The sequence below is a fragment of the Caloenas nicobarica genome, chromosome 9 (assembly GCF_036013445.1).
Source record: "Caloenas nicobarica isolate bCalNic1 chromosome 9, bCalNic1.hap1, whole genome shotgun sequence".
NCBI lineage: Eukaryota > Metazoa > Chordata > Aves > Columbiformes > Columbidae > Caloenas > Caloenas nicobarica.
This window is the reverse complement of record NC_088253.1, coordinates 19,733,770-19,759,716: the sequence shown is the minus strand read 5'-3', so window position 1 is coordinate 19,759,716 and position 25,947 is coordinate 19,733,770. Positions and strand designations below refer to the sequence as shown.

Below are 25,947 nucleotides of genomic sequence, written 5' to 3'. Positions count from 1 at the left end.
TGTGTAGCCAGGCCAATTGCTAAAAAAAAAAATTAAAAAAATAAAATCATTTGCCTTATTCCACACCACTAGCTTGCCTTCCTTCTGTATCTATCCTCAAGAGTATCTTCTGTTTCCCACTATTAAAGTAGCTCTTTCCCATGGTACTACCCTGTGATATCAGTACTCTTTCTTTCCCCTAATATCCTCAGGTATCTCTGCTGTCTCCTCTTAATACTCTGTTCTCCTCACAGCTCTGACCCCTGCAGGTAAGAATTCATGTTATTGCTGGGACAAGCCCATCTCTGGATATATTTGACACTGCTGCCGTGACTAGTTTCAAACTAGATACCACACATACTATAACACTACTACTAATAATAATAATTACAATACTAATAATACCACACATACTATAATACTAATACTAGCTATGCTTAAGCCCCATCAGGACTGAAACAAGAGAAGGCTAATCACTCTGCCCTGGATCTTTAGCAGCCCATGTTGAGCTCTGTTTATGCAGCTTCCTTGTTACTAATGCCCAAACAAGCTTATAAAAGCTGGTTCTGGTCTGTCTAGTTTAGAGTGTAATCATTTCAGTGCAAACATGCTTCAGCAACGAAGGAAGAACTGGTGGCATAACCGCACAGGAAAGCCCACAGCAGGTTATACAGTCCAAGCTGCTGGGCTACAATTTGGCTGTGAAAGGGACCTCTATAAGGTCTCTTGGCTTTATAAGGCAAACAACCTACCATACCTGCACAGCTGAGCTGAATCTCTCCAGTAAGACTGGGAGAAGACACCTCCCTGACTCCATTCTGGCAGAGTAATCCTAAGCTAAAAGCAAAACTATTTATTTTTCATCATTTGCTTCCTTGTTATACCATATGAACATAAGCAAGTGCTATGAGCACGTTGTGTTTAGCAAAGGCAGAGCTCAAGTTGTTAAAGCAAGAGCAAATGCCAGCTTCAGTGACCTCATATTTATTTGTTTTCATTCCATGTTAGAACCTGCAACAAAAGTTCACTAAAAACAAACTGAACAAAGAGAGCTTCTTACCTATTTCTTCTAGTTTGATCAACAGAATAGATCTGCTTTCTCAGCCAGCTTGTGGGAAAAAAGGAAGAAAAAAAAAGGTTTAATCTAAGAATTCTAAAGAAAACACAGCCAATGAAATACCAAAATCCACAGATTAAATTCAATAGAAATATTTAAGTCACAAGATACATGTCTTTTAATAAAGTGAAAGCCTTTTCAGTGCAGCATGTAAGGATTCAGCCAGTTTTATAACCGTATTTGTAAATACGTACTTTTCTGCTGCTTAATATTGCATTTTAAAGCCACATAAATAACACAGGAAGGGGAAGGGTGCGCAGGACAGAAAAGAATGAGCAACCAGAAGTTGTAAAAATATAAGCGGATAAAGTGAGCCAAAACTTCAGCTAATCTAAAATGGAGTAAATGTTTTATGCCAGATGACGCTGCTGGCTCAAACATCTGTTAGATGCATAAAAATTAAAAATTAGGGGGGAATCACAGAATAGTTTGGGTTGGAAGAGACCTTCAAAGGTCATGTTTAGAGGATTTTAAAGAAAATCCTCCTTACACTGCAGATCAGTTTTAGGTGCACAGCAAAATACTGTTAGCAGCATTAATAGTAAATACACACACACAAAACGTTGATCTAAAGGATGAACACAGCACGTCATCATTAAGCTTATCCTCAGGCTCTACGGGAATCACTCTGCTGTGCAAACGTAGCCTGGAACCCAGCAGCACTTTGAATAGCAGCTCACTGCAATACCATACAACAGATAAGAATAGATAAGAACCCTTTCTCTCCAACTGGAACAGCACGTAAGTAAAGACAACATCAATGTCAAAGCCACAATTTGCTCAGGTAGCAAGCGAGGACAAGGTATATCCTCACAACAGGTAACAGCAGTGGACAACAAACAAAACTGCCAGCAGTGATGAAAAGCAATCAGGTACAGGGACAGTGTTAAAAGCTTGTCAACAAAACTGGCATTCTGAGCATGAGTAGCTTCATGTGGAGAAAACAGAAGCATTAAGGGCACAGTTTCAGCACCATATGGCTGGCTGCGAAAAAGTAACCCTTAAAAATGTTCATTTTCAGCCTAGCTCTCGGAGTCAGCTGAGCACATTGCCATACAATGCAACGGGTCCAATAAAAAGGAGAAACTGCAAAAGTGCGTGTCGAATTACTGGGACACAGGACACATGGACATCTAGGAGAGCAAGCCCACTGTGATTCCGTAAGACATTTGAATTTTCCAGTAAGTCGATGCACTCTTACATCAGATGTACTTGCGATCTCTTTAAGAGATTTTTGTTTTGTTTTGGAATTCAGAACAAGGTAAACTGCAAGTCCGCATTAGTGGCTGCAGCAGAGGGTGATTCCAGAACATGTATATAGCAAAGCAGACACGGAGAATTTCCATACGAGCTTTCTGTATCATACACTAACTAGACAGTAGTTGTTCTTAAGGTAACTTGCCAGCACCACTTGTTGCACGTTAAAAATTTCTTTCAGATTTTCCACTTTCAATTTGAAAGAAAAGCCAAATTTCACGAAGTGAAATTATGTCCACATACCTCTCTGTGATCGCAGGTGTTGGAGCACTCATGACCTCTTGATACAAGATATTCAAGCCACACAACCATTTATCAGCATCATCTTTAGAGTCAGCTGAAAAAATAATATGCTATGAGAAACATCAAAAGAAAATCAACACAAAACCAAGACATAACTTATGATGTTTAGATAAACCCTAGTATACAAAGCTGCTGACTGATCTTTCTCTTTGATAAATCTCACGGCATAACTTTATGTTGCTAATAATAAAACTAATAAAAAACAGTATAAATTTGGAGGTGGGAGAGTTAATTCTGCAAGCTGTCAGAAAATACCTCCTCTTAGAAGTCTGCTTATCAGGGTAGGCAAGTTTCAATATCTCAGCAGAAAGACTACGAAACTACTGCTGAGCTCTTGTAGTAACACAAACAAAATTCGTCGTCTTATTTTCTATCTCCAAAATGGCAAAAACCCAGGGACCTAGATCTAGAGCAACTTGAGGTGCACAGACAAAAGAACTCAGTGTGTTATAGCATGAAACTAGTTCATTATATTCCAAGCAACCTACAAGAAAATTGTAAAATACTGGCTTTTGATGTACACAACCACCTCCCAACTGTCCTAACCATACTTCTAAACACAGATTGTTCCAGAACGGACTGAGGCAAGAGGAACAGGAAGGGGGCAAACCAGAAGAGTCCTCCACATCATTTAACGTGATCACATCTGGTAATGCTTTGACCCAACAGAAGCAACATGATGAACTGCGTGCTGGGTATAGCCTTCCCTTGGGAATGCCAGTTAAGCTGAAACCCGTTTTTTGGGCCTTGGATGAGATGCTACCACTACAGCCTTCAGCGGGGCAAAGTCCATCTGCTTTAGCATGCTGGTTCTGAAATTTCATGAAGGCATTCTTCAGTTAAACCAGTTCTGAAAAATTATTTTCACACACAAGCTGAAATTGTGTTTCTCACAAGATGAAGATTACATTTTATTTAAACATACTGCCAAACAATGCTTTATCCTCCAAGAGTGAAGCTAGAGCCCAGCCTCAGCTCCCCATGGAAATGTTTTTCAGTTAGTTACAATTTTGGAAAGAACACCCACTACCACTGCCAAACCAATTCTTCTCCCAAGACAATTCTGCCCTTTATGACACCTACCATTCCCTCTAAGTAACGACTATTTTATATTGTTTTAAGAAACCACAACAAAGCACTTCAACAAGGAAAAGGATTTCCCCCTTAATTGAAAGTTATATCATGTTGTTCTGCAGTTCAACATTATGGCAACGTATCTTGTGATACCAAGTGTTTTCAAAGTATTGGCAGAAGGCTGGTTTTGAGAACTGCCATGGAGAAGGGACGGGCGGGTTGTTAGAGGAAATCAATCAGAAGTACCTGGCACGGAAGCACTTAAGCACAGCCGCTTGCTCAAAATTTTCACAGACTTCAGTCAACAATGGTAAAACTTATTTAAAGTTACAAGCCTATAACAATGGATTAGTCACCAGCAGTCTTTAATTTCCAGTGCACCAGACTGCAAAAAAACCCCCTGTCTTCTAGTACTGCAATCCATAAGCAATTCATTCCATCTTTTAAAAAGCTACTGTTGGCATTAAAATGCTTACAAAGCACTCCCACTTTCTCCTATTAAGGTCTTGCAATTAATTTAATTATTTAAATGGACAAGCGTGCTCCTGTATACAACACAGAGAACTACCACTCCACATAAATCATCTGTATGATTCTAAAGGATCCACCACAAACTTTTTAGAAGAAAAATCTCTTTGTAAACTCCATTAGTTAGAAATTGTATTCAGCCTGCACTCTAAGAATTTATATCCCTTTTCATTTCAAAAACCTTGGGTTTGCAACCCTGGATAATCTTACCTGAAATAAGAAGTGTCCCATCCCTTTCCACAGATATGGGATACAACTTCCCTCCATTTCACATGGATCACTTCATCTTCCGATTTCATTTATGGTCCCCTAGTACTTCTTTAGAAGTTTGGTGTTATCGGGTGACATGCACACAAATAACCCAAACTAGAAGTTCACTTTTCCAAACTAGTCTGCAATTGCCCATAGGTGATATGAAGTTTCTGTGATGCAGCTGTAGTCTAATTCTTCATGGCTATTGTTTCCTGAATAATTTTGTCCAGACTGAAAATGCCAGGGCAATATTCTGAGCACAGTGAAAACAATAGCAAATCCTTCTCTGACTTTAAAGAGGACAACATCACCTCTGCTCTTCAGTGTTGAAAACCTTGCTATAGGCATTTAACCAGCAGAAGTCTACCTTGCTAGAAATGACTGAGCAAAGCAGAAACTGTGCTCACACGGTACACTATTTGAAAGCAAAACACTACAAACACAGCAGTTCACAGACACGAAGGGCCGAGTAAAAGGTCTGTCTCCAGATTTTAAACATCTGGTGCGCTCCTGAACAGTGGAAGTCAAAACCACAGTAGTCTTTGCATTACTGTTCCATCAATGTATTTGGTTTGTTGAATCAGTAGGTTTAAAGAAGAAACAAATAAGAAAAAAGTACCTGCTAAGCTTAAGGTGTTGAGGACAAACTGGGTACCATAAAAAATAGTAAAGCAGTGTTCTTCTCTTTGCTTTGCTTTGCAACGCTCAAAGTCCTTCGAATTCTTTCCTGGGCGAATTTCTTTTATTTCCATCAGATCCACTGAAATGAAACAGTATTTAGTCAGTACAACTGCACTTAAGTTCCAGCAGAGTCTGAAACAATAAGATGAACAACTCGAAGCATGTATACATATATAAAATATCTATGTATAGATTTTTTATGGGCAAGAAATGCAAATTGCAACAGCTTGCCATCCACGCATCCACAACTAAATATATTACTGACTAACAGACAACAGTAGAGAAGGACCAAAAGAAGAAGAAAAATAACTTGTCATATTTTTATCATTTCACTGTCACTGATTATCCATGGACAATGTGTATACACATAGCTCCTTTGGGTTATAGAAGACACGATTTCACAAATGGCAAGAATTTTCCAATTGCCATGACAACTGTTCAGAGACAAAGAAGAAAAGACACAACTTCTAACTTACCCACCTAAAAATTATACATCAGATCTTAGTCAGCTAACCTTGTCAGCTAGTATAGTTGCTGGCACTTGTAAGAAAAATATTTAGAAGTAGGAATATAGAGAGAAAATCCAGCCTAATAATTAAAATGTTTGTGAGGTTTTTTCTGGTCAACTCCAAAGAGATGTCTGGTTTTTAACATTATTTATATTATCAGTTTCAACTTGCTGCTTTCTACAGAACACAGGTACTTTTGAGAATAGAGCAGAACGGGAATGCTGCACGAGCACACATTTTCTCAAGTCAGCTCACTTTTTATCAAACCCTTGCTACATGGCCTGCACAACAGCAGTGGGACAGAACTGAAATAGAAATATGTGCACTCTCAAGATAAGATACTTATTAGAAAACTGAGGAAGTGGTTTTGTTCTGCCTGTGGACCAGACAAATAAACAGCTCTTCCCACTTCTGGACAGTCTTGACTTGCAAGCTACAAGATGAAGAGTGAAGAAAAACATTTCATGGTTGCTCTTGAAATGTGTTTATCAGACCTAGAAAGATCCAAGGAAAATAGCTGAGTTTCTGGCCACGCATGTAAGAACACCCAGCGTAAAACCCTGTTTTAAATGAGCACCTCATCGGTAACAGAAGACAGTTAATAACGCAATGAAAAAGCAACTCTGCTGCCAACGGAGGGGGAGCTGAACACCAGTTAAAGCTTTGGCCTGTCTAACGCTGGGATTCTATGATGCCAACACAGAAAGCAGGGAGAGACAAGCAAGGAAGTTCATCAATAAAAGCCTGATAATGAAACATCAATTCATCTTGGAATTTCTTATTCTCTGCAAAGTATTCCAGGCCAAACTTTCTACCAGACACTCCTTTCTCCCAGTCATTGAACAACTTAGGGAAAACAGGATCTCAAAGGTTAACCTGAACTAATCACAGGACACAAGCATCTTAAACTAATTTGTCCAAGTATAATTATCTTAAAGATAGAGCTTTTAATGTGTCAACATCTGTGTCTCAGCCACCCTCTCAAAGCACGAAAATGTCTCCTAAGATCTGCATATCTGATTGGCCAAAGCCCCTAAATTTAGATGTAAACTCTCAAATAAATTCATGACATGACCATAAATGTCCAGCAACCAAAAGCTCCTGCTGATGGCTCTGACCCCCTGACCATCCACAGTCTCACTTGGATCCCTAGTGGTGTATCCAAATATCCATCCCAAAATGCCACCATCTGAAAAAGATGATCTAAGCCCACGAGTTCATGTTAGTATCACCAGAGAAGAATTAGGATGCAGAGACAGAAAGTACCCACATGGAGAGGGAAGGAGGTTGCGTGGGACTGCACACCATGTTGGCTCATTCTCATCACGAGCAAGAGCAAGCCCAGTTACCTCTTCTGCTTTCCCTTCACCCAACAAATCCCTGCAGAAAACCAGTTTTAACTTCAAAGCAAAGCACACCTTTCATTTCAGACTCCTACAAATCCACACAGGAACACCACAACACGAAGACCCCCTCAAAGTACAAACTATAAGCAGCAATAAAACAGATTTCACAACCTGCATTGCTGTTGTCGTTTCAAGTGGCTCTTACCTCATACTGAACTCTGAAACAAACACACAAACTTACTCAATGTCTCCCCTCGGTTACAAATACTCACTACAGTTCTTTTCCTTGCACTACAGCAGCCTTCCAGCCTTACCGTCCCATTCTCCTGCATGAACGTATGTGTATAAACATACAGACACGAGGATTTTTGTATGCACAGGTTTCACGCTGGTAACCATATTACTGTTTCTCCGACTGGTCTTTGAAAGAGATTACTATACTCTAATTGCTAAAATTCAGTAAACAGGAGAATGGTTCAGCAAGAGAACAAAATCTGGGGAGAAAGGGAGGAAGAGAGAGAAAATAGCTATATAAAACCCCCTCAAATTCAGAATTTCACATTCCTTTACTTTTCAGGCAACATATAGGTCCTCGAAAATTCTGGCAAGATATCACTATGTTTACTTAAATAATATATGAAACAAGTGTACAAAACACTAGAAAGACATAATACATGTTATAATTTCAGAAAATTAATAGAAACTACCTGAATATATTTTAATGATATTTTATAGTGTCATTTAGGATGCATTATTCTATATTATTGAAAGAAAAGCCGAGGCAGAAAATCAGAGGGAGAAACAAGAGACATGCACAGTGAGCATAAGTTTGGGTCTCGTGGTAAATTCTGCTGTCTCCCCAGGTAGTCTGGAGTCACCCGGCACCCTCCAAATGATGCTCCCTAAGCCCAGAATGGTTGATCCCAACTAAACCGAGAAAGGAACAGGCCAGGAAAAGCTGCAGCATGTTTCAGACTCAGATTAGTAAATGAGCTGTACCAACTTTGCTGTTACGCAGTCACTGTGGACTTTTTATAGCACAATCTGTCACTGAACTATTAAAACGTAACTTTGTGCCAGTGCTCAAACTACAAGCACAGCACCTCGGACACTCTATTTACTCCCTTGAAGTACTGGAGCCTTCCTCCTTCTCAGCCCCACGTGCAAATTGCAGAGCTGTATCTTGACCCGTTTTTACACTTATTTCACGGGTATGATACACCTGAAAAAAGCACAGACCTGGACATATTCAGCTTGCAGTGTCAGATCAAATCCAACATGTTTGCAGGTGCCATTTCCACAAAATAGTGCAAGAAGATTAATGCATTTTCCAAGGAAATATAAATCAAAGTATGCCCTCCAGTCGACTCACACCCAGCACGATGAGGAGGACACTCCCAACGCATTCGGTCCCCAGCCAAACAGTGCAGAAGTCTAGTGCCACTCTAAACACCCTACAACTGTAGTTTACTAGGACATCCATCCTTTTATGTGGTTATTTCCATGGGTTAAAAGGATGTCCTTGGCAGCCTCATCAGTCACATATTGATTCTGACAACTCCCTCAAGCGGCTCTTTAACAAGGCATCTTCAGTTACCATCCTGTTCCAGGCTCTGAGCTGGACGTGCAGTATTCGTGGCAGTTCAGAGCCTGAAACTGCTGAACTTCAGCTCCTGCTGGTTTGTGTTGTTCGCAAATCAGTTAATTCAATGGATCATTACACTACTACATAGCTACTTTCCAAAGACTGCACAGATTAATTGCTTGGTGCCTTCCAGAGCGCTCGCTAGAGCTCTTTAGTGCCATAAACCTAACGACAAACTTTTGATCCTCGACATCTCCACTGATCTCCATTCAAATAACCTGGCAGTAGTGATCACATTTAGTCACGCACTTATACGTATGAATTGCTGTTACATTTCCTTCAGTTACACTTAGAGACAGACGGTAAAACAGAACTTGGATTCTACCAGAGTAGGTGCTGTGCAAGCTGAGCAGAAGAAAAGACATAAGGTAAGCACAGGTAGGGAATGGTGTGAACAGGAGAACTGCAAAAAACCTTACATTGTTGTACACTACAACACTCCTCATTCCAGAAGAGAACCAGCACTGCTATTCAAAGGGACAAGTTCTGCCTCAGAGCTCAGAGTTATGTACTTAATGGAGGAGAAGACAAAGCCTACAGATTGATTCCAAGGAGGCGGACAGAGCTGGAAATCAGGCCATGAGCATTAGTTACTCCAGCAGGTATTTTCAATAAGTCTCAAGAAGACTAAAAGGAAACTACTAGCAATGTTTCAGAGAGGAAAATAAGGGTCTCTGATAACATAAGTGCTGTGGACTGAGAAACAGGGTGGGCATTCTCTATACGAATATTTTTGCACTTTCATGTGTGTGTGTGTGTGTGTATATATATATATAGCAACATTCTGCACTTAAGAACCAGTTTTCAGAATACACTTTTTTTTTTCCCAACGATTTGCATTACAAAATATTCCAAATAAGGTTTCATTTCAGAAAGGCAGAAACTGTCCCCTGCAACAGAGGTTATGTGCAAATGAGTGCCCAGTGACTGAAGAAAGCCTTCAGTATCCTTTTGCAAATGTACTTCACAGTGGTTAGTGAGGACAATGGCTTTGTCCTCACTTCTGCAGAATTAAAAATTAACTATACAAGGCATGTGTTAGTAGCCTGTTTTATTCAGAGCAGGAGTGAGACACGGATCTTGTGCAACTCTAAAGGGAACAAGGTGAGGCTACTCTCAGCGAAGGACACAGTCACACGAAAGCAGAAATCTCCTGCAGCGTCACAGTACAGATGTGGCACAGCAAGTAATTCAGCTCATACAAACCGTGAAATTTAGCGAGACATTCAAGTGGCCCAAAGAAGATTTTACAGGTAAGCCACAAAAATATCTGAAAACACAGTTACAAGGATGGAACATGAGAAACAGCCTGGTGCATCTTGAGAAATCACACGTGACTGCCTTTCCAAGGGCTCCTCTGGGGATTTAGCGGTGTGACTGACATAAGCTTTAGACAAGTCCACCTTTTAAACCCACAGGTTTTTAAGTAATCAGGTCACACAGAGCTGTTCTGTACAGTAACAACAAATTACCATTAAATTAATAACTTCTCACCGGACTGCTCAGCAGAGCAACAATATATTACAGCCCTTACCAGTTTGAGCTCTGAATTCAAGGGGCCATATATCTCAAATGGCTATTGGTTTCATATTAAAATTAAAAGGCACCTTCACAAAATGAGATAGGAATAGGGTTAAATTTACGTATATGCCCTTAAAAGTTTGCATTGTACTCCATGCAATGAAACGAAACAAAAATGCTGTCATGTAAAACTTGGACGCTGGGGAAAGTGTACTGGAGAACTTCTATTTCGCACTCACTTTGATCAATCTCATTAGGGGTGCTCAGGTACATGAAGTTCAACCCATCCCCATTTCACTGGTTGGCGATGACAGGAAGTCTGGTCGTTGTAAGTTAGCACTAAACATTGCAGAACTGAGCTGCTAAAGGGAAGAAATGATTTTAAAACAGCTAAAGGCTACACACGTTGATTTTTTCATTTGACCGCAGAAACCAAGCTCTAAATACTCAGCTGAAGACTTACACAAAGATCCCCTGGGTAACAACTGAAACACAGCCATTTCAAAACAGAAAAAAAGGTGAATTTTAATGTTACTTTGAAAAGATACTCCACAAAGAGCAAGAAGTGGATTCACTTTTGCAATGACATACTGGTTTTTCACAGCACTCAGAATACAAAATGAAAGAAAATGACAGAATATGGAGTTGAGCTTTTCAAGGTGAGTTATTTATTACTTTATGTCTGAAACAGTAAGGAAATTCAGACAGAAAGAAATTCTGATAGCAGAAACTAGCAAGGTCAAGTCCAACACTCCAGTCAAAAGAAATACTCATTTCACACTCCTCAGCAGAGTATGTAGATACTCATCACTCCTCCCAGAAAGGCACGGATGCTGTAAAAGTTTACACCAACTTCTCCAAAGGGAAAGAAATAAGTTTTCCACCACAGGGGATGTTCACATTGGCATTAACAATTATACCAATTAAATGACTTAGCTGGTTTACCTATGGGGAGGAGGGGGGGAAAGAACCATCATATACGTTTAAGAATGTAAATCACTTGTATAAATAGTCTCTTAGGTGTTCAGGTGTTTGGGGTTTAAGTTTCCCAAAGCACCTGACAGCTAAATGGATGCACGGAACCAAAATTAACTCTCTTTGTCAGGTCATTTTAGCAAAGATTTTAAAAGCAAAACCAGCAAAATTTATTTACAGGGAAAACATGCTGCAAGATAAAATTCACAAAATACAACCATAAAGATTAAAAATACCCACCGCATTTTAGCTAGAACAGCACCACCTGTGCCAACATACATAAGATTGCCATTGCATTAAATTACGCATCCCTGCGTTTCACCTCACGCTGTAAATTTTATGTGGCCTGATGTGGTTCTGTTACCCACATGACTATATTGTAGATGCGCTGCTTCTCCAGCGAGCTTTGATCATTAAATATCCAGGTGCAACATTTTGCAGAAACTAGTGATTTCTGCTTGGCAACATAACACAATCTGAAACCACAAACAGTGCAATCTTGTAGACCCAGAAAAAACAGAGCGGCTCCCACAGGTTCTAATTCTACATAAACCATGAATTTACTAAGTTAGTTCTTTGTTTCCATTCACTTCCTTTCTTAATATACCTGTGAAACATGAAAATTCAACTTGTTTTTATGGTTTTTTAAAAAATCATATTCTAGAGGAAAAATTGTGAAAAATCTCCTCTTTCGAGCAGGAAGAAAACCTCAAGTGATCTCAATCTTCAATAATTTTTTACATAGGTTAGAAGAAAGATCAATAACACTAAATGAATTTGAGGCAGCAAATGTATTTAAAAAGCCATGGTCATTTTATTCTACAAACTCTGGAAAAATATTACAGAAAAAAACAAGAGAAGAGAGACAACGTGAAATTATGAGTCCATGTTAACCCTAAAATAAAATATTATGCATTGTCAGTCATACCTTCCTATTAAAAATGAAAATAGGTATAAGACAGTCCTACTGCATTAATAAAGGTCTGGACTGAATCAAAAAGAAATGGTTATTATGTGTTACACTGCGGCACATCATTAGCATCAAAAGCCTCAAATAAAGTAGCCTTTATTCCTCTGCTTCGTAATTTTGCAATTACATTGACAAGAGGTCTGCATCTCTGCCATTCCCAAACACAGCTATTTCATCCTCTGAGAAACACAAAGTTTTCAGAATAAATTAATACTAATACATCTATTTCCTTTTCTCTTTCAACCTTACCTACGCTCTAACCTCTTGGGCTACATAAAGAGCATTTTAAAAGCTGATATATTACATTACCTTTTTCTAAACATGGTTCTCCAATGCTTTAAACCTACTTCTTGTGTGCTTCCACAACTAAATGGCCACTAGATTTTTTTTTAATTGAGTACTTTGCAATAAATCAGGAACATTAAAAAAAAAAGGTGAACTTTCTTTTTCAAAAATTAAGGGATTAAAAAATGGTTTCGATCATTTTATAAAAGAAGATCACCTCTTTACAGGAAAAAAAAGATATCCTGGGTAACCAAAAAAACAGAAATCATCTTATGTCCTCAAGAGAATCTTCCTTGAAATATGAAAAGTATTACACATACTTGCACATTCAAGGAAGCCACCACAGATTTCTCGGAGCATAAATTCTCCTGGCTGTGAATCATCACTGAGCACAAGGATTCATGGAAGAGCAGGCAGAAACTCACATATTTTCCAGTGACTAATTAAATTCTAGTCGCCACAAACTTTCCCTTAATAATTGTCCTTAAATGACTTTGCATTTGATAAAGAGTGAAATATCCATTACGGATCAGCCTCCTGGAGATTTACACCTTGCCACCTACTTGCTTTACAAGCTTAAATACCATAACCTCTTCGAAGCCTAATTTATTCACGTCAATATAAATGTGTGTACCACAATATGAGGAAATTTGGCAGGCCTTATTTGGTCATATTGAAAGGTCCTCAGTCAGCAAAGCCCCGGTCGCACAGACACGTCTCTTAGCAGAGTCCGGATGGGCATTTCTCACTCTGGCCACCCCTTCTTTCCCCTCCGCCTTCCACTGCTCTCCGCTGCTGCCTCAGCACACTTGTTCACAGGCCATTTGGTATCCCAGCAAAGAAACGCAGCAGCCCAGTGGCTGACGTGGAGGCAGAAATGACCCCCAGATACCACGGGGATGTACAACACACATCCATTGCGTGGCCAGCCTGGGACAGCTAAAGTGGGGAGAAACAACACAGGGTGTGTGGGACCCAAGGGCCACCACACAGACCCACGCACGGTTGGAAAGGGTAAACATATTAATTATACAATAAAAATACACAAGAGAACCCTGAGAAAGTGACACGCTGGGCAACACACTGCAGTAAATCAGGCTGGTAAGTCACAACTTCACAGTCATGTACCAAGTATGCATAAATTAGTTTCTGCATGAAAAAGGCCCATTACAAATTAAACTGCATTCGTACAAGGAAACTGAAGCTTCCCTCTCTCATGCGTTAGTAAAGCAAAAGTTAGATTAGCTCTACTATAGTTACCAAGATCTGCAGTTCTTAAATTGCAAACCCATGAACACACACTGGTTAATAAAACCTATGAGTAAAACAATCCATAGCCAAGTCATAGTGGGTCTCACTTGCCCTAGAGTATCACTCAATGAAAACCACATTTCCCCCACCACACACTTTCCCCTGCTACGTAATCAAAATTGCCAAATGCCATCCCTAGCACCAGGCTGTGCTACAGCAAGGAAAAGTCGGGGGGAAGACTGTGGTCCACCCGAGACTTCTACGAGATTTGCTTATTTTTCCTGGCAATGGTATCTGCTATCAGCTGCAGAACCAGTGCCACGGGATTTAGATCCATGGCCCTGCAAAAAGTGCCTCTCTATTTCTGTGTTGTCTTTTACACTCAAAATTGCTCTCAATGTTCAAATTACATTTTACATTTGCAATGCCTTGCAAGAGAACTCCCACACTTAAACCAACTGCATAGATGAAAGAAACAAGCTCAAAACCCTCATACTGCCTCAGAGTTCGGAGGTTGGTGTTGTTACGCTTTTTATACATTCAATGGCCAGAGAAAGAGACTCCAGCAGACAATAATTCAGAGCAGGAACGAAACTTCACTCTGGAGGAGCCTTTCATTTTCCCAACCGACTATCTGAGCAGCCAGGTGAGTCCAGCCTTGTAAGTCATCCACTTAGTATCAGGTTGTGAAAATATCACCTCAAAGTTATTTCACGCAGTCAGAAATACTCTTCCTGTTTATAACCCCCAGACCCCGTGCATTCTGCATCAGGGTCACTAACCTTTCGCTGGGTCAGCACTTCTGCAACACTCACCAAAACTTACTTCTCATTGAAAAAACGGAGCAAATTTCTCCTACTGAAAACAATGCCTGGGGCTCCACCGAAACCAGAGTTACTGTGGATACCAAGAAATATAAATGGGAAGGAAAAACAAAACAATGGATTTAAAGCATGGGTGATCTGATGAAGTATTAATACCACACTGCAACATACAAAGCACAACGGGGGAATACAAACAAACAAACACACAAATCCTCACAGGAAAAATATTTGTCTTCAGAAGTTAAACCAATCTTTTGGCACTGATGACCTAGGCAATTTAGGAATAACGGCGCTGAGATTCTGAGCTTCACGAGCAGTCCCATAGTCCACCCAGCAAACTTTAGGTTATCTTTAGGAGTTTAAAATGAGGACAATGCAGAACACAAAGAAATGCCATTAATAAGTAAGAGACAAAAGAAAAAGCTCCAACATTTTGTGGTCAGTGTCTACAAGTATTTCCCTCAGATGATCTTAGAGCTCTAAGTGCATCTAAAGTGTCTCTGTGTATAGAACAATAGCCAGGTGACTAAAGGAAGCCCGAGCATGGGTGAGCACAGTCACATCCAGCTCAGACCCGCTTCCTTCAGCCATCTGCAGAGCTCTCTGCAGGCCCACAGAAGGAAGCACATGTTGCTGGCGTGCATTTTAATACACCAATGAAACTCTGCAAGCCAAACATCAGCGATAAAAACATTTCTCAAAGGTGCATTGCTCCCTTCTGTCCAGTTCGGTTTTGACAATGGCTTGTGTTGGACGCAGCTGATGTAGGAAAGGCACATGTGATACTCCGCAGGCTGAGCAGGCGACCAGAAGAGCAGCAGCACTAAAAGCCTTCCTGGCCTCCATTAAACCTAAAAAACACTTCAGGACGGGCAGCCCCTCTCTTTGCATTGCTCATCTTTCCCCTTTTGCCTAGAAGGAAACTTGAAGCTCACACAAAATGGAAAACATGGACAAATTTCTAACTTTTCTTGAAAGGTGCTCATTTACCAGTCTCTCCTAACTCTATGGGCTAAAAAGGAAAGACACCCAGCAGTCACTTAACAATCTTTGCTTGGGTCTACAAAGCATTAAATTTTACAACAGCAGAATCTCAGTAAACCCAAGAAACACGGATTGTACGAGAGGATCAGAGTTTCCTCACAAACAGCAAAATCTACTGTCTTTATCAAGTCTGATTAGCTTGGACAAGCTCAACAGCTAGCTTGACCTCATGAAAATCACGATACCATCCAAGAACTCACTTGACTTGCACAACTCTTGGCTCCGCAGCTCTACAGGAAAGACAGACTGTTCATGCACAGGTTACCAACACCATTCACACATTTACAGTTCATCAGCACTATGACATCCAAAATTCTCAACGTTATACAAGGAGGTAGAGAGAGAGGAAAAAAAAAACCAAAAAACACCACACCACACACAAGACTTTTTTTCTTAATTTCCAAAGGAAGAGTATCAATATAAAGTATAAAAGTTGGTCTCCAACCTCTCTATCTATTAGCAGCCTGGTTTCGTGTCCCAAAGCTTAAGAACTCTCCTTGCTAACTGATCTAAAAACACAAACCCCATAGTAGATGCAAATATTCAGTTTTTAGGTTCTGTAAAGAGTGGTTGCCAAACTTCAGCGCAAAGGCACACACACACAACAGGAAGCCACCTTGCCCTTCCCACCCACATTCAATATTAATTCTTACTGGACTGTAGCACATGCAAATAACAACCATTAAGATCACATCATGAGTACTATTTCTTGTACGGCACAAGAATATTAAACAATACCATACTCAAAAATATATTCTATGCCCTCAGCCAATTAAAATGAAAAAAAGTAGGGTGGGGTTTTTTTTGACTTTTTCACAAAGTCAACACAATCCATCAGTGAATACTTAGGGTCATTCATATGTACAAACCAAAAAACTTTTCTCCTATCACGAAGTATAGCTCCAGAAAAATACAAATTTTAATTGCCCTCTCATTGGTATTCAAGAAGGCTACCAATTTAATTATCAAATACAAAAGCTTCAAATCCATAATTCGTCCACTTTTCAAGCAAAAAAGAAGCCTGAGTCTCAGCCGAAAGAAGCCATAGCAAAATTTAACTAACTAAATAAATGAAATATTTCCCTCTTCTGCAGCAAAAACACTGTCAGCAAGGCAAAACTGCAGTGACTTTCATTTCAAGTAGATCAGATACAGTTCATGGTAAATTTTAAAAACTGTTCATATCATATTCTGAAACAATGCCTGCAAAATATATCTTGGTTTTGGGCAGATTCATTGCTTTTTAAGACAAGAAAACAATATTTTGCATATTTGTGCTTTAGAGTAGGACACATTCTCAGACTTAAAGTTTACATCATTATAAAGGTCACTTAAATGTTGCTCAATTTAAAAAACTGCTGCGGCACTACAATTTTCAGGGAAAGAGGAAAATGGCCTTTGGGTATATCACAGGTCTGTAGCTGTATTCCCTGTTCTAGTAATGACTGCCTGTGTAACGGAAAGTAAATCATTATCCTGCTGGATTATCCAGGAGTGAGAGTCAAATCGCAATATTCCCCTTCTTTTACAAGTGTTAAAATCTACACACACAGCAAATTGCTTAATTATCAGGATGTATTAGCACAAATACACTCTACCCCAGGAAGTTTTGATAAAAGAAGATTACAAGACAAGCACTAAAAAAGTTGACCCCAAAATCTGGAATGCACAGCTTTATATTTGGCCCCTCTGTGCGAATGGCTATGATAATTCTTTAACTGCATGATCACAGACTGTTTTTGCCAGAGAACTTTAATGCCTCATCCACCCACTAAGTGGTCATTTTCTATTTTGTTTTAATCTTATTGCTCTGTGTGTAACCCCAGGCTTTATTTGTGAAGCATGCTCAAGCCATGCTCTCATAACTGAATTATTCATCTCTTCGCAGGACTTTTTTTTTTTTTGGCACACCTCACATTGGGATGTGAGCATATCCGAACGAGTAATGCATTTGCATTCACACGTGTCATTTTAGGAAGGGATAATTACCCTCATTTTCTACATGAGAAATTGGGGCACTGCAAGATTATAATCCAGAATAGCTGTTAATTAGGGTGTCCAGACCTGTTTGCTTTTCCACAGAAGACTCTATATGATCACATTTTCATCATCAATGACAAAAACATCCTCCAAATAACCAGTCTTTCATTCCCTTACAATATATTTCCAGTTGCAGGTCTGGTCAGCACAAGGAATTCGACAGCAGCCAATGGAAACAGTAACAAACAGAGATTTAATATTTCTAAGTACGGAGCATGAAGGGAAGCTGCACAGACAATCGAAAAACCTGGCAACTTGTCAGTGCCTGTCTTTGCAACCTTAGATCAACGCATTTTTAACTTACTGTGTATTTACAAAAAAAACCCTTCTAGAAATCCACAACTCAGACAAACTCCATTCTCCTCCTTCCTGGTTTCTCTCACATTAGTGTGTACTCACACCCAGGAGAACGAGCTGTACAAATCCCAAAAAGTGCAACCTGAGCTTGGTTGACATCGGCTGTGTTCAGTAAGAACTGAAGATTATTCTCACTTTATTCTTCTACCACAGCTTTTACGGTCCTAGGTAGCTTTACCCCTTCTATTCCCTGACCTTGTTACAAATAGTGGGTTTACTCAGTTCAAATATCAACTGAAGAGACAGTATCAACTCAGGACCTTGAAACCACCTCTTATATGTCACAGCTTCCTTGTCCTAAGTCATTGGTACTTTTCCAATAATGTTCCTAAATAATTATTTCTGTCCTGAAACAGCAAATTCCCTAAGAAAATGGAAATTTTAATTCAGTTTCCTTGTAGCTGGTGGTTTTTTCTTTTTGGAGAGAGAAGCAGTAAAGAAGTACTAATCACTTGAATTTACAAGCCATCTTGATGCTTAATGATAGAAAACAGTTGTCACTCAGTAACTCAATTCATAGAGAACACAAGCTCCATCATATTCAAAGATAAAAACTTTCAGAACAGGGCTAAGGGTAAAAACACATTGATCATATTAAGTAATGTTAGATACCTAAATAACAAGCTGCAGAAGATTCTTCATCCACATTGCAATAATTCAGAATATTCTCAGCAAATTACCAAATTATTTTCAGCCAAAACCTTCATTATATTAAAAAGGCTCATTAAATCAATATTTGTCAATTACATCAATATTTTAGTAACTCCAAGTTCAGGTACACTTTGCAAATACTCACAGAAACCTTCAATCTTGTCAGCTGTCTTGCTCCACGCTACCTGCCTGGTTTCCATTATGACTTGAATAGTCCTCCTTTCTGGACTGCTCTTCTTAAGACTGAAAACTGTCATAACAGTTCCCAACTCCAAGGTCCTTTTGATATGGCTTTTCTCATACTCCGGCAGCACTCCATAGTCTACGCTCTTTCTGGGCATTTTGAAATTATTTTTTTAATCAAACTTCTATGGTTTTCAGTGTCCTGAAGGAAAAAAAAAAAAAAGAGAGAAAATTAAATATTTAAAACAGCATTTTTATTTCTTAAAGAAAAATTGTGTAAGTTAAAGCTACCTAATAGAAACTCCTGCCCATTCAAATCCAATTGTGATCTAAATGTATCAGTAAGACCAACACTTCTCTTCTAGCTGCACCATACCACTGTACCACTAACTGCTTCCTCCGTCTTCTAACACAGAAGTACCCAGTGGTCCAGACAAAAATAAAGTAAGCCAAGGTCTGTTTAGCCCAAATACATAAAAATCACGTTAAGGTGCATAACTCCCCGTATGTTTTTATGCATGTGCATTTTCAGCAGCATGTACACTCCAAAATATGGATTTACATCTCTAATGTCGCAGCATTATGACAGGAAAAAAAAGAAGACATGGAAAAAAATAGCGAATGTAAGTATACCTGAGTACTAGGGACAAAAGAGTAAAAACTACAAAGAATGCAAAGCATTGAAATGCCAAGGAAAATAATGAGTTCATAACAAAGCAAGCATTTAAGTCTAAATAAAACTAAAGAATACATCAGAAACATTAAAAAAAAATTGTGTTCAAACAAAAGCAGAACTATGTTAAAAAGCTCTTCTAAAGGAGCAATATTTGGTATCTCTGTAGCATTTTCTGCCACATTTTCTATAGTCTTTTATTTATTTTATACAGAGTGAGATACCTTTGCTCACGGAGATCTTCTCTAACTGACATAGAGACAGAACTAGCTCCTATCTGAAATCACCATTCCTATAGGAGTTTCGTTATTGTCTTAGGGTATTTGTAGAATTATGTTCCATAAAAACTTCATGAGTTCTATGTGGGCTGGAAGTTAAACCCTTCACTCTTGAAACTGACGAAAATTTCATTTCCACTACTGTCAAAATTATCTGGAAATTCATTTTGTCGTAAGTATTGATGATCTAGATACCAACACAAGAAAAGAGCTATTTGCAACAGGCTTAAATCCCACTCAAAATCTTTCTGTTCTCCCAGGATTTTTTTTTTTAATATTCTCAATACTATCTTCCGATAAATAAAATGCTGTCCCCATTGTGAACTGCAGCAAGTTTGTTCTTCTCGCCCTGTATAACTAAAGAAGCATCAATTTGCTGCCAGAAGAAAACTCTAGAAATCTGAGAAGCCTCAAAGGCTCTGCAGCCAGTGATGCTGTCTTCTTGATATTACATCAGGAGGAGCGAAGAAGTGCTGATGATTGAAGCCTAGCAATCCAAAGACAAGATAACACAAGAAATAATGACATTGGCTTGTGTAAACTTTGATGTTCTGACCAATATGAGAATTTAAGCCACCTGTCTTTCTGAGAACTATAAAGAAAATGAAGGGAAAATATGAGTAAAATACAAATACTGAAACAAATGCTGGCTATTTCTAAAAAAATCTCCGTCTAAGCACTTGTAAAACTTCATGGCTGTGTTTCTCCTATACGGTCCGCTTTTCCTGACGCACATGTCAGGTGGCAGGTATTTGTGTGCACGCGCTCAGGACACATCTTGGCAGAAAACAGCCAAAAAAGAGATGCAAGACGCATGCACAGCAGCTCTCAAATATTAGCAAGTTTCTGTGTTCTGGTCTCCCACACACCATTGCATCAACCAGGTAATTAGAAGCCTGATTACTCCTCAGCGAGATGATTTACAAACAGGATGCCCTGGAACTTGCTCTTTCCTCCACGCACAAATGAAAAGTACCATTTTCACACAAACAGCAGGAGCTGCTGCCACATGGTTCCCAACCATTCCCCTGACCCACATCCCTGAGCAGGACAGGTTTAAAGAATCTCCGGGCACATGCAGCCACCAGCCTCAGCATCTCCTCTGGTTCTCTGCCTCTCTCCTCAGTCCACCACTCTCCATCACAAGCAGTTTCAGTTTCCGTCTTGAGAGCTAATTCGACCATGCCACTTCTCGCTTCCCCTTCGTAACTTCTTCCAGCCCTCCTCCCCCTCGCCCCATGTCACCATCTCCTGACCTCCTCTGCACTCAAGAACGTTTTCTCCTCTCTCACTAACACCACAAAACTGCCTTACAACATCATGTCACTAACTGCTTTTGGTGCAATTTGTCTGAATTTGAAGCTGTCCGGTGCAATCTTTCCAATCCCTTTTTAAATTCTACCACTTCAACAAGCACCTTTTTTTGTAAGCTACCAGAGAAGCAAACAACAGTCCCTTCTTACCTGCAGGGTGGCCTCTTCTGCATTGCCCATAGTGAACCTGAAGTGCTCTAGAGCAGGAACCGTCTCACTCCATGTTTTCCAAAGCATTATGCAGGTTATTCAGAGTTTAATATCTATAAGCTTGTTATTGCAACTGGAAAATAGAGTACCCTTTCCTTATAATACTGAAAAATTTACCCCAATCCTACAACTGAGAGGGAGCGGACAACGTCTAAGGGTAGTAAGCAAAGGCAGATTTTTGCCAGAATGTAACTGATCCTTTTTGGCTCCGTGGAATTAATCAGATAATCATTTAAATTATAACAGGCTTGCATCGAACAAGACAGCCATAGTCATCTTGCCTTGGTACAATGACTTGTAATAACAGAAATGAAAGGAGGGGAAAATCAAAAATTAAGTTAAATTAAAATCTTTCTACAGTGTCTGGTTTTCCAACAAAAAAAGAAACTCTGTCATTTCACTTCGCTCTTTTCATTAAGAATTGTAATAAAACTAATATGCTGTGATTTGGAGCAAGGTTTAACCATTTTAGTAACACTTCACTGCAATAATAAAAACTCAGCTTTTAAATTAGTATAGTTCTTCAGGAGACTGTAACAAAGCACACATCTGCTCTGCCTTTTACAGAACAAGGTGTAGCTGTAAAATGAAACACAACTTAGAACAACATGAAAAGGAGTTTCTAAGTATAGCCATTTAAAAAAAGGCAAAGCAACAGTTTTTTTGAGAGATTAGTCCCTTAGTACAAAGAAACTGCCTCTCAGAGGTAGCTTCTTAAACAGTTTCCGCTGAATATAATATACTGGACTTCCCCTTTTAAAGTAGCTCTTTCTTCCGAAAACAGGGTGAATGGTATTTTCAGTCTAACTTAAATCCTACGTCATAAACCAAGGTTTTAACTTACTAGGAAACAATACTGTTGCTGAGGACACCTACTTCATCAGAAAAGGTGGAAAGAATGTCACAGGATTTGATCAGTTTACCTGACCACTTCTATACTGTTTTGGCTACGTGCTTCTGCTTAGGAATACTTTCACAGAGAGCTTTGTAACAGTAAAACACATTGGACCTCCCAAAATAAGTAATGGAAGCCCTTGATATTAGACCTAACCTTTTAAATATTAAGAGTGTTCTTACACTCACCCACAGGTGCCTGTCAGCCTTCTTACACCCATCACTGCACAACAATTTGAATGAACAATATTTCTATCCATTCACGCAGCAAAACTCTATAATAACCCTCACCATCCCATTATTTGGATCCCTGTAAACTAGCGGGGTATGAGCTATGAGACACCCTTATCTGCAATAGAAGAATTACTGCTCTTCTACCAAAGAGTTATTGAAGCCTAAAGCAGAAAGGTCCAGTGTAACTGACATGATTCAATAAGTGAGTTAATAATCACAGAAGTACATCGTAAGTTCTAGTTGAGACACAGACATCAATACATAAATCTTTCCCTCTGATTGTAGGCACTACAGAAGCAAAACTTTGACGGTGTCCTGTACCAGAATAGGGACCATTTGTTACTGTTTGTGTAAAAGACATTTTCATACCGTTTTTTATTGAAAAGCCTGACTGATTTGGACTAAAAAGTCAGATTCACTCCAAGTAACCAAGTGAACACAGACATGGAAAAAACCCTACTCAGTCTACCCAAAAACCTTTATATTTAGTTTTACTTCATTACAGTACTTCAGAGTTTCAGAAACAAACCCTTCTTATCTGAAGATCAGTCTACAACTCTTAACTTTCTTTGTGATAAAACAAAGAAAGAGAGGAAACTGTTATACAGGCAAATTATAAACATACAGGCTAGCAAAGAACACCTCAGATAAGCACTGATGAACCTGTAACCTGTTATAGCTTCACCCATATGACACAGCCGCTGCTTTCCAGGCACACAAGGGCAACCAAGAAGTGCAATCCAAAGTTTGGCTCTATTCAGTTTCTCACTTTTCCTGTGAGCTCTGGGTGCTGTGAAAGGGTTGTTGCACCTTCTGCCCCTAACTCTGCCTTTGGGGGCACTTCAGGTGTCACCTCACCCGAGCAGGTGCTGCCTCGGCACAGAACCACCAGCACGTTACAGCTGGACTCCGTGATGAGGGTGAGTATCACGAGTGTCAGGAGGATGGAGCCAGGCTCTTCCCGGTGACAACCAATGATAGGACAAGGGGCAATGGGTACAAACTGGAACACAGGAGGTTCCACTTAAATAGGAGAAGAAACTTCTTCTCAGTCAGGGTGACGGAGCCTGGCCCAGGCTGCCCAGGGGGGTTGTGGAGTCTCCTTCTCTGCAGACATTCCACCCCGCCCAGACACCTTCCTGTGTAACCTCATCTGGGTGTTCCTGCTCCAGCGGGGGGATTGGGCTGGATGAGCTTTCGAGGTCCCTTCCAACCCCTGACATTCTACGATTCTATGATCCGGAGGGTTTCTTCCAACCGCAATGATTCTATGATACGGATATCCACCAGCAACACCAGTTCAGTACCACGGCGCTAATAATTAATGACAATCTTCGCCCAGAGCTTTGCGACACAGCCGCTGCCCTGGGGCAGCTGCCGGCACACACGGACACTGGACGTTTCCTTCCTTCTCCTTCGGCAGCCTGGCCTGCGGCCGAGGGCGGCCAAGCCTCCAGGTGCGGGGTGCCCGGGTCCCCCGGTCCCCTCCGGGCAGGCGCCTCCCGCACAGCCCGCAGCTGCTGCCCAGCCCTCTCATGCCGACAGCCCTCGCCCCCGCTCACACGACCCTCCCTCACACCCACCGTCCCCGCCGGGACGCGGCCGCGCCGCCCCAGCCCTCGCGGCACCTGCTGCCGCTGCGGCCCGAGCGGAGCCGGCAGGCCGGGACCGCCCCTCGCCGCCGCGGGGAGCGTCCGGCCGCCGCGCCAACCCGCGCCCGCGGGGCCGCCCTCACCTGCGCAGCGGCGGGGAGCTGCCTCCCGCGGCCACGCCGTGCCGGCGGCTGCTGGTGCCGGTGCCCGGGCTCCCCGCGTCCCGCCGCGCCTCGCCGGGGCTCCCACTTCTGCTTCTGCCGTAACCGGGAAGGGGCGGCGCCACGTGACCCCCCGCGGCCACCCACTGGTGCGCGGGGCGGACGGGCCGGGGCGGCGGTTGGTGGCGCGAGCGCTCCTCAGCCCGCGGCCGCTCGCCCGCCCCGGGGGCTCTGCCGCGCCCCGCCTCCCTGAGAGGGGAAGCCGGGTCGGGGCTCTTCGAGACTTCGCCCCCGTCCCTCCACCTTCCCCGACGGTGCTTCGAGGCGAGCTCCCTGCTGCCGCTGGCCCCTCGGGGCCCCGGGCGCGGCCACGTTCCCCCGTCCCCCTCAGCCGTGTCCTGAGGCTGAAGAGGAGGCGCCGTGTCCACTTCTCGCCAGGGCGGGGGGTTCGGCTGCGGCCACAGAATCCCAGAACGTCAGGGACTGGAAGGGACCTCGAAAGCTCATCCAGTCCAACCCCCCCGCCGGAGCAGGAACACCCAGATGAGGTTACACAGGAAGGTGTCCGGGCGGGTTGGGATGTCTGCAGAGAAGGAAACTCCACAACCTCCCTGGGCAGCCTGGGCCAGGCTCTGCCACCCTCACCGGGAAGAAGTTTCTTCTCATATTTAAGTGGAACCTCCTGTGTTCCAGTTTGTACCCATTGCCCCTTGTCCTATCATGGTTGTCACCAAGAAGAGCCTGGCTCCATCCTCCTGACACTCACCCTTTACATATTTATAAACATTAATGAGGTCACCCCTCAGTCTCCTCTTGTCCAAGCTCAAGAGCCCCAGCTCCCTCAGCCTTTCCTCACACGGGAGATGCTCCACTCCCTTAATCATCTTTGTGGCCCTGCGCTGGACTCTCTCCAGCAGTTCCCTGTCCTTCTGGAACTGAGGGGCCCAGAACTGGACACAATATTCCAGATGAGGTCTGACCAGGGCAGAGTAGAGGGGAAGGAGAACCTCTCTCCACCTACTGTCCAGCCCTTTGAGGTTGGTGGATTCTCCTGCTCATATGAAGAGGAAATTTCACTAGTTTGGCTGAGAATTGCTAGATGATTGAACAGGACCTTGAGAAAAGGAGTTTAGAAAAAGGCTTTAAAACTGTACTGTCACTGGAGTTAGGTTTTCAAGTTAAAATTGACTCACTTTATGGAATCCACTACAAAGCGTGTTGTATCACAACCACCTCAAATGGCAATACTAAAAATATTTCCTAGTTTGGGATTCAGAAGAGTAGCGATAGGATGCAACATGCTGTTCTCAGGACAAGCCCAGATACTGCCACAAAATTTGACGGATCAATCTTGTTCCAGACCGATTTGATAAAACTAGGGAAAATTCCTACACTCATAGGCAAAATATCAAAGTCATCATAGGGAACAAGTCATACTGGTTCAGAAGACCACAGACCAAATGCCTGGAAGCCAAAGCGAGGGATGGCATGGTGTCTGCAAGGAGCAGGTTTCCCCATACAGAGGAAGCTCTTGGCCATATCTGCAAGGATGGCTCCACGTTACAACAGTAGAACCCATGTTCTGAATGCTGGTTCCCAGACAGTGAGGTTAACTCCATCAGACATACCTCTTAATCTTCTCACTTTTCAACACCAGTAGCTGGCACAAAGGAGTGAAAAGGACGTCTCTTTTGACAGAGTAGAATCTAATCTCTTGGCAGGAAAAAAAGTTTTCCACAATTTCAGTAAGCTTTGTAAATGGTTGAACAACTATCAGTATTTTCACCCTAAACATGCAGA

The 25,947-nt window shown here is 41.4% G+C and overlaps 1 protein-coding gene across 2 annotated transcripts in view; it reads right to left on the bottom strand.

The window, feature by feature from the left end:
- Positions 1-24,212, bottom strand: part of PLCG2 (phospholipase C gamma 2) — a 60,589-nt gene extending 36,377 nt beyond the window's left edge. The window contains exons 1-5 of one of the 2 annotated variants that reach the window (XM_065640781.1): positions 24,130-24,212; positions 18,755-18,994; positions 5,130-5,270; positions 2,597-2,690; positions 1,040-1,087 (exon numbers count right to left, since the gene is read on the bottom strand). In XM_065640781.1, the coding sequence (XP_065496853.1) occupies positions 1,040-1,087; positions 2,597-2,690; positions 5,130-5,270; positions 18,755-18,950 (479 nt within the window). In that variant the 5' untranslated portion in view covers positions 18,951-18,994; positions 24,130-24,212. Of the gene's footprint in view, positions 1-1,039; positions 1,088-2,596; positions 2,691-5,129; positions 5,271-12,466; positions 12,530-18,754; positions 18,995-24,129 lie in introns of those variants that run through there. The other variant, XM_065640782.1, reaches the window with a different exon arrangement.
- Between the last annotated feature and the right edge of the window lie 1,735 nt (positions 24,213-25,947).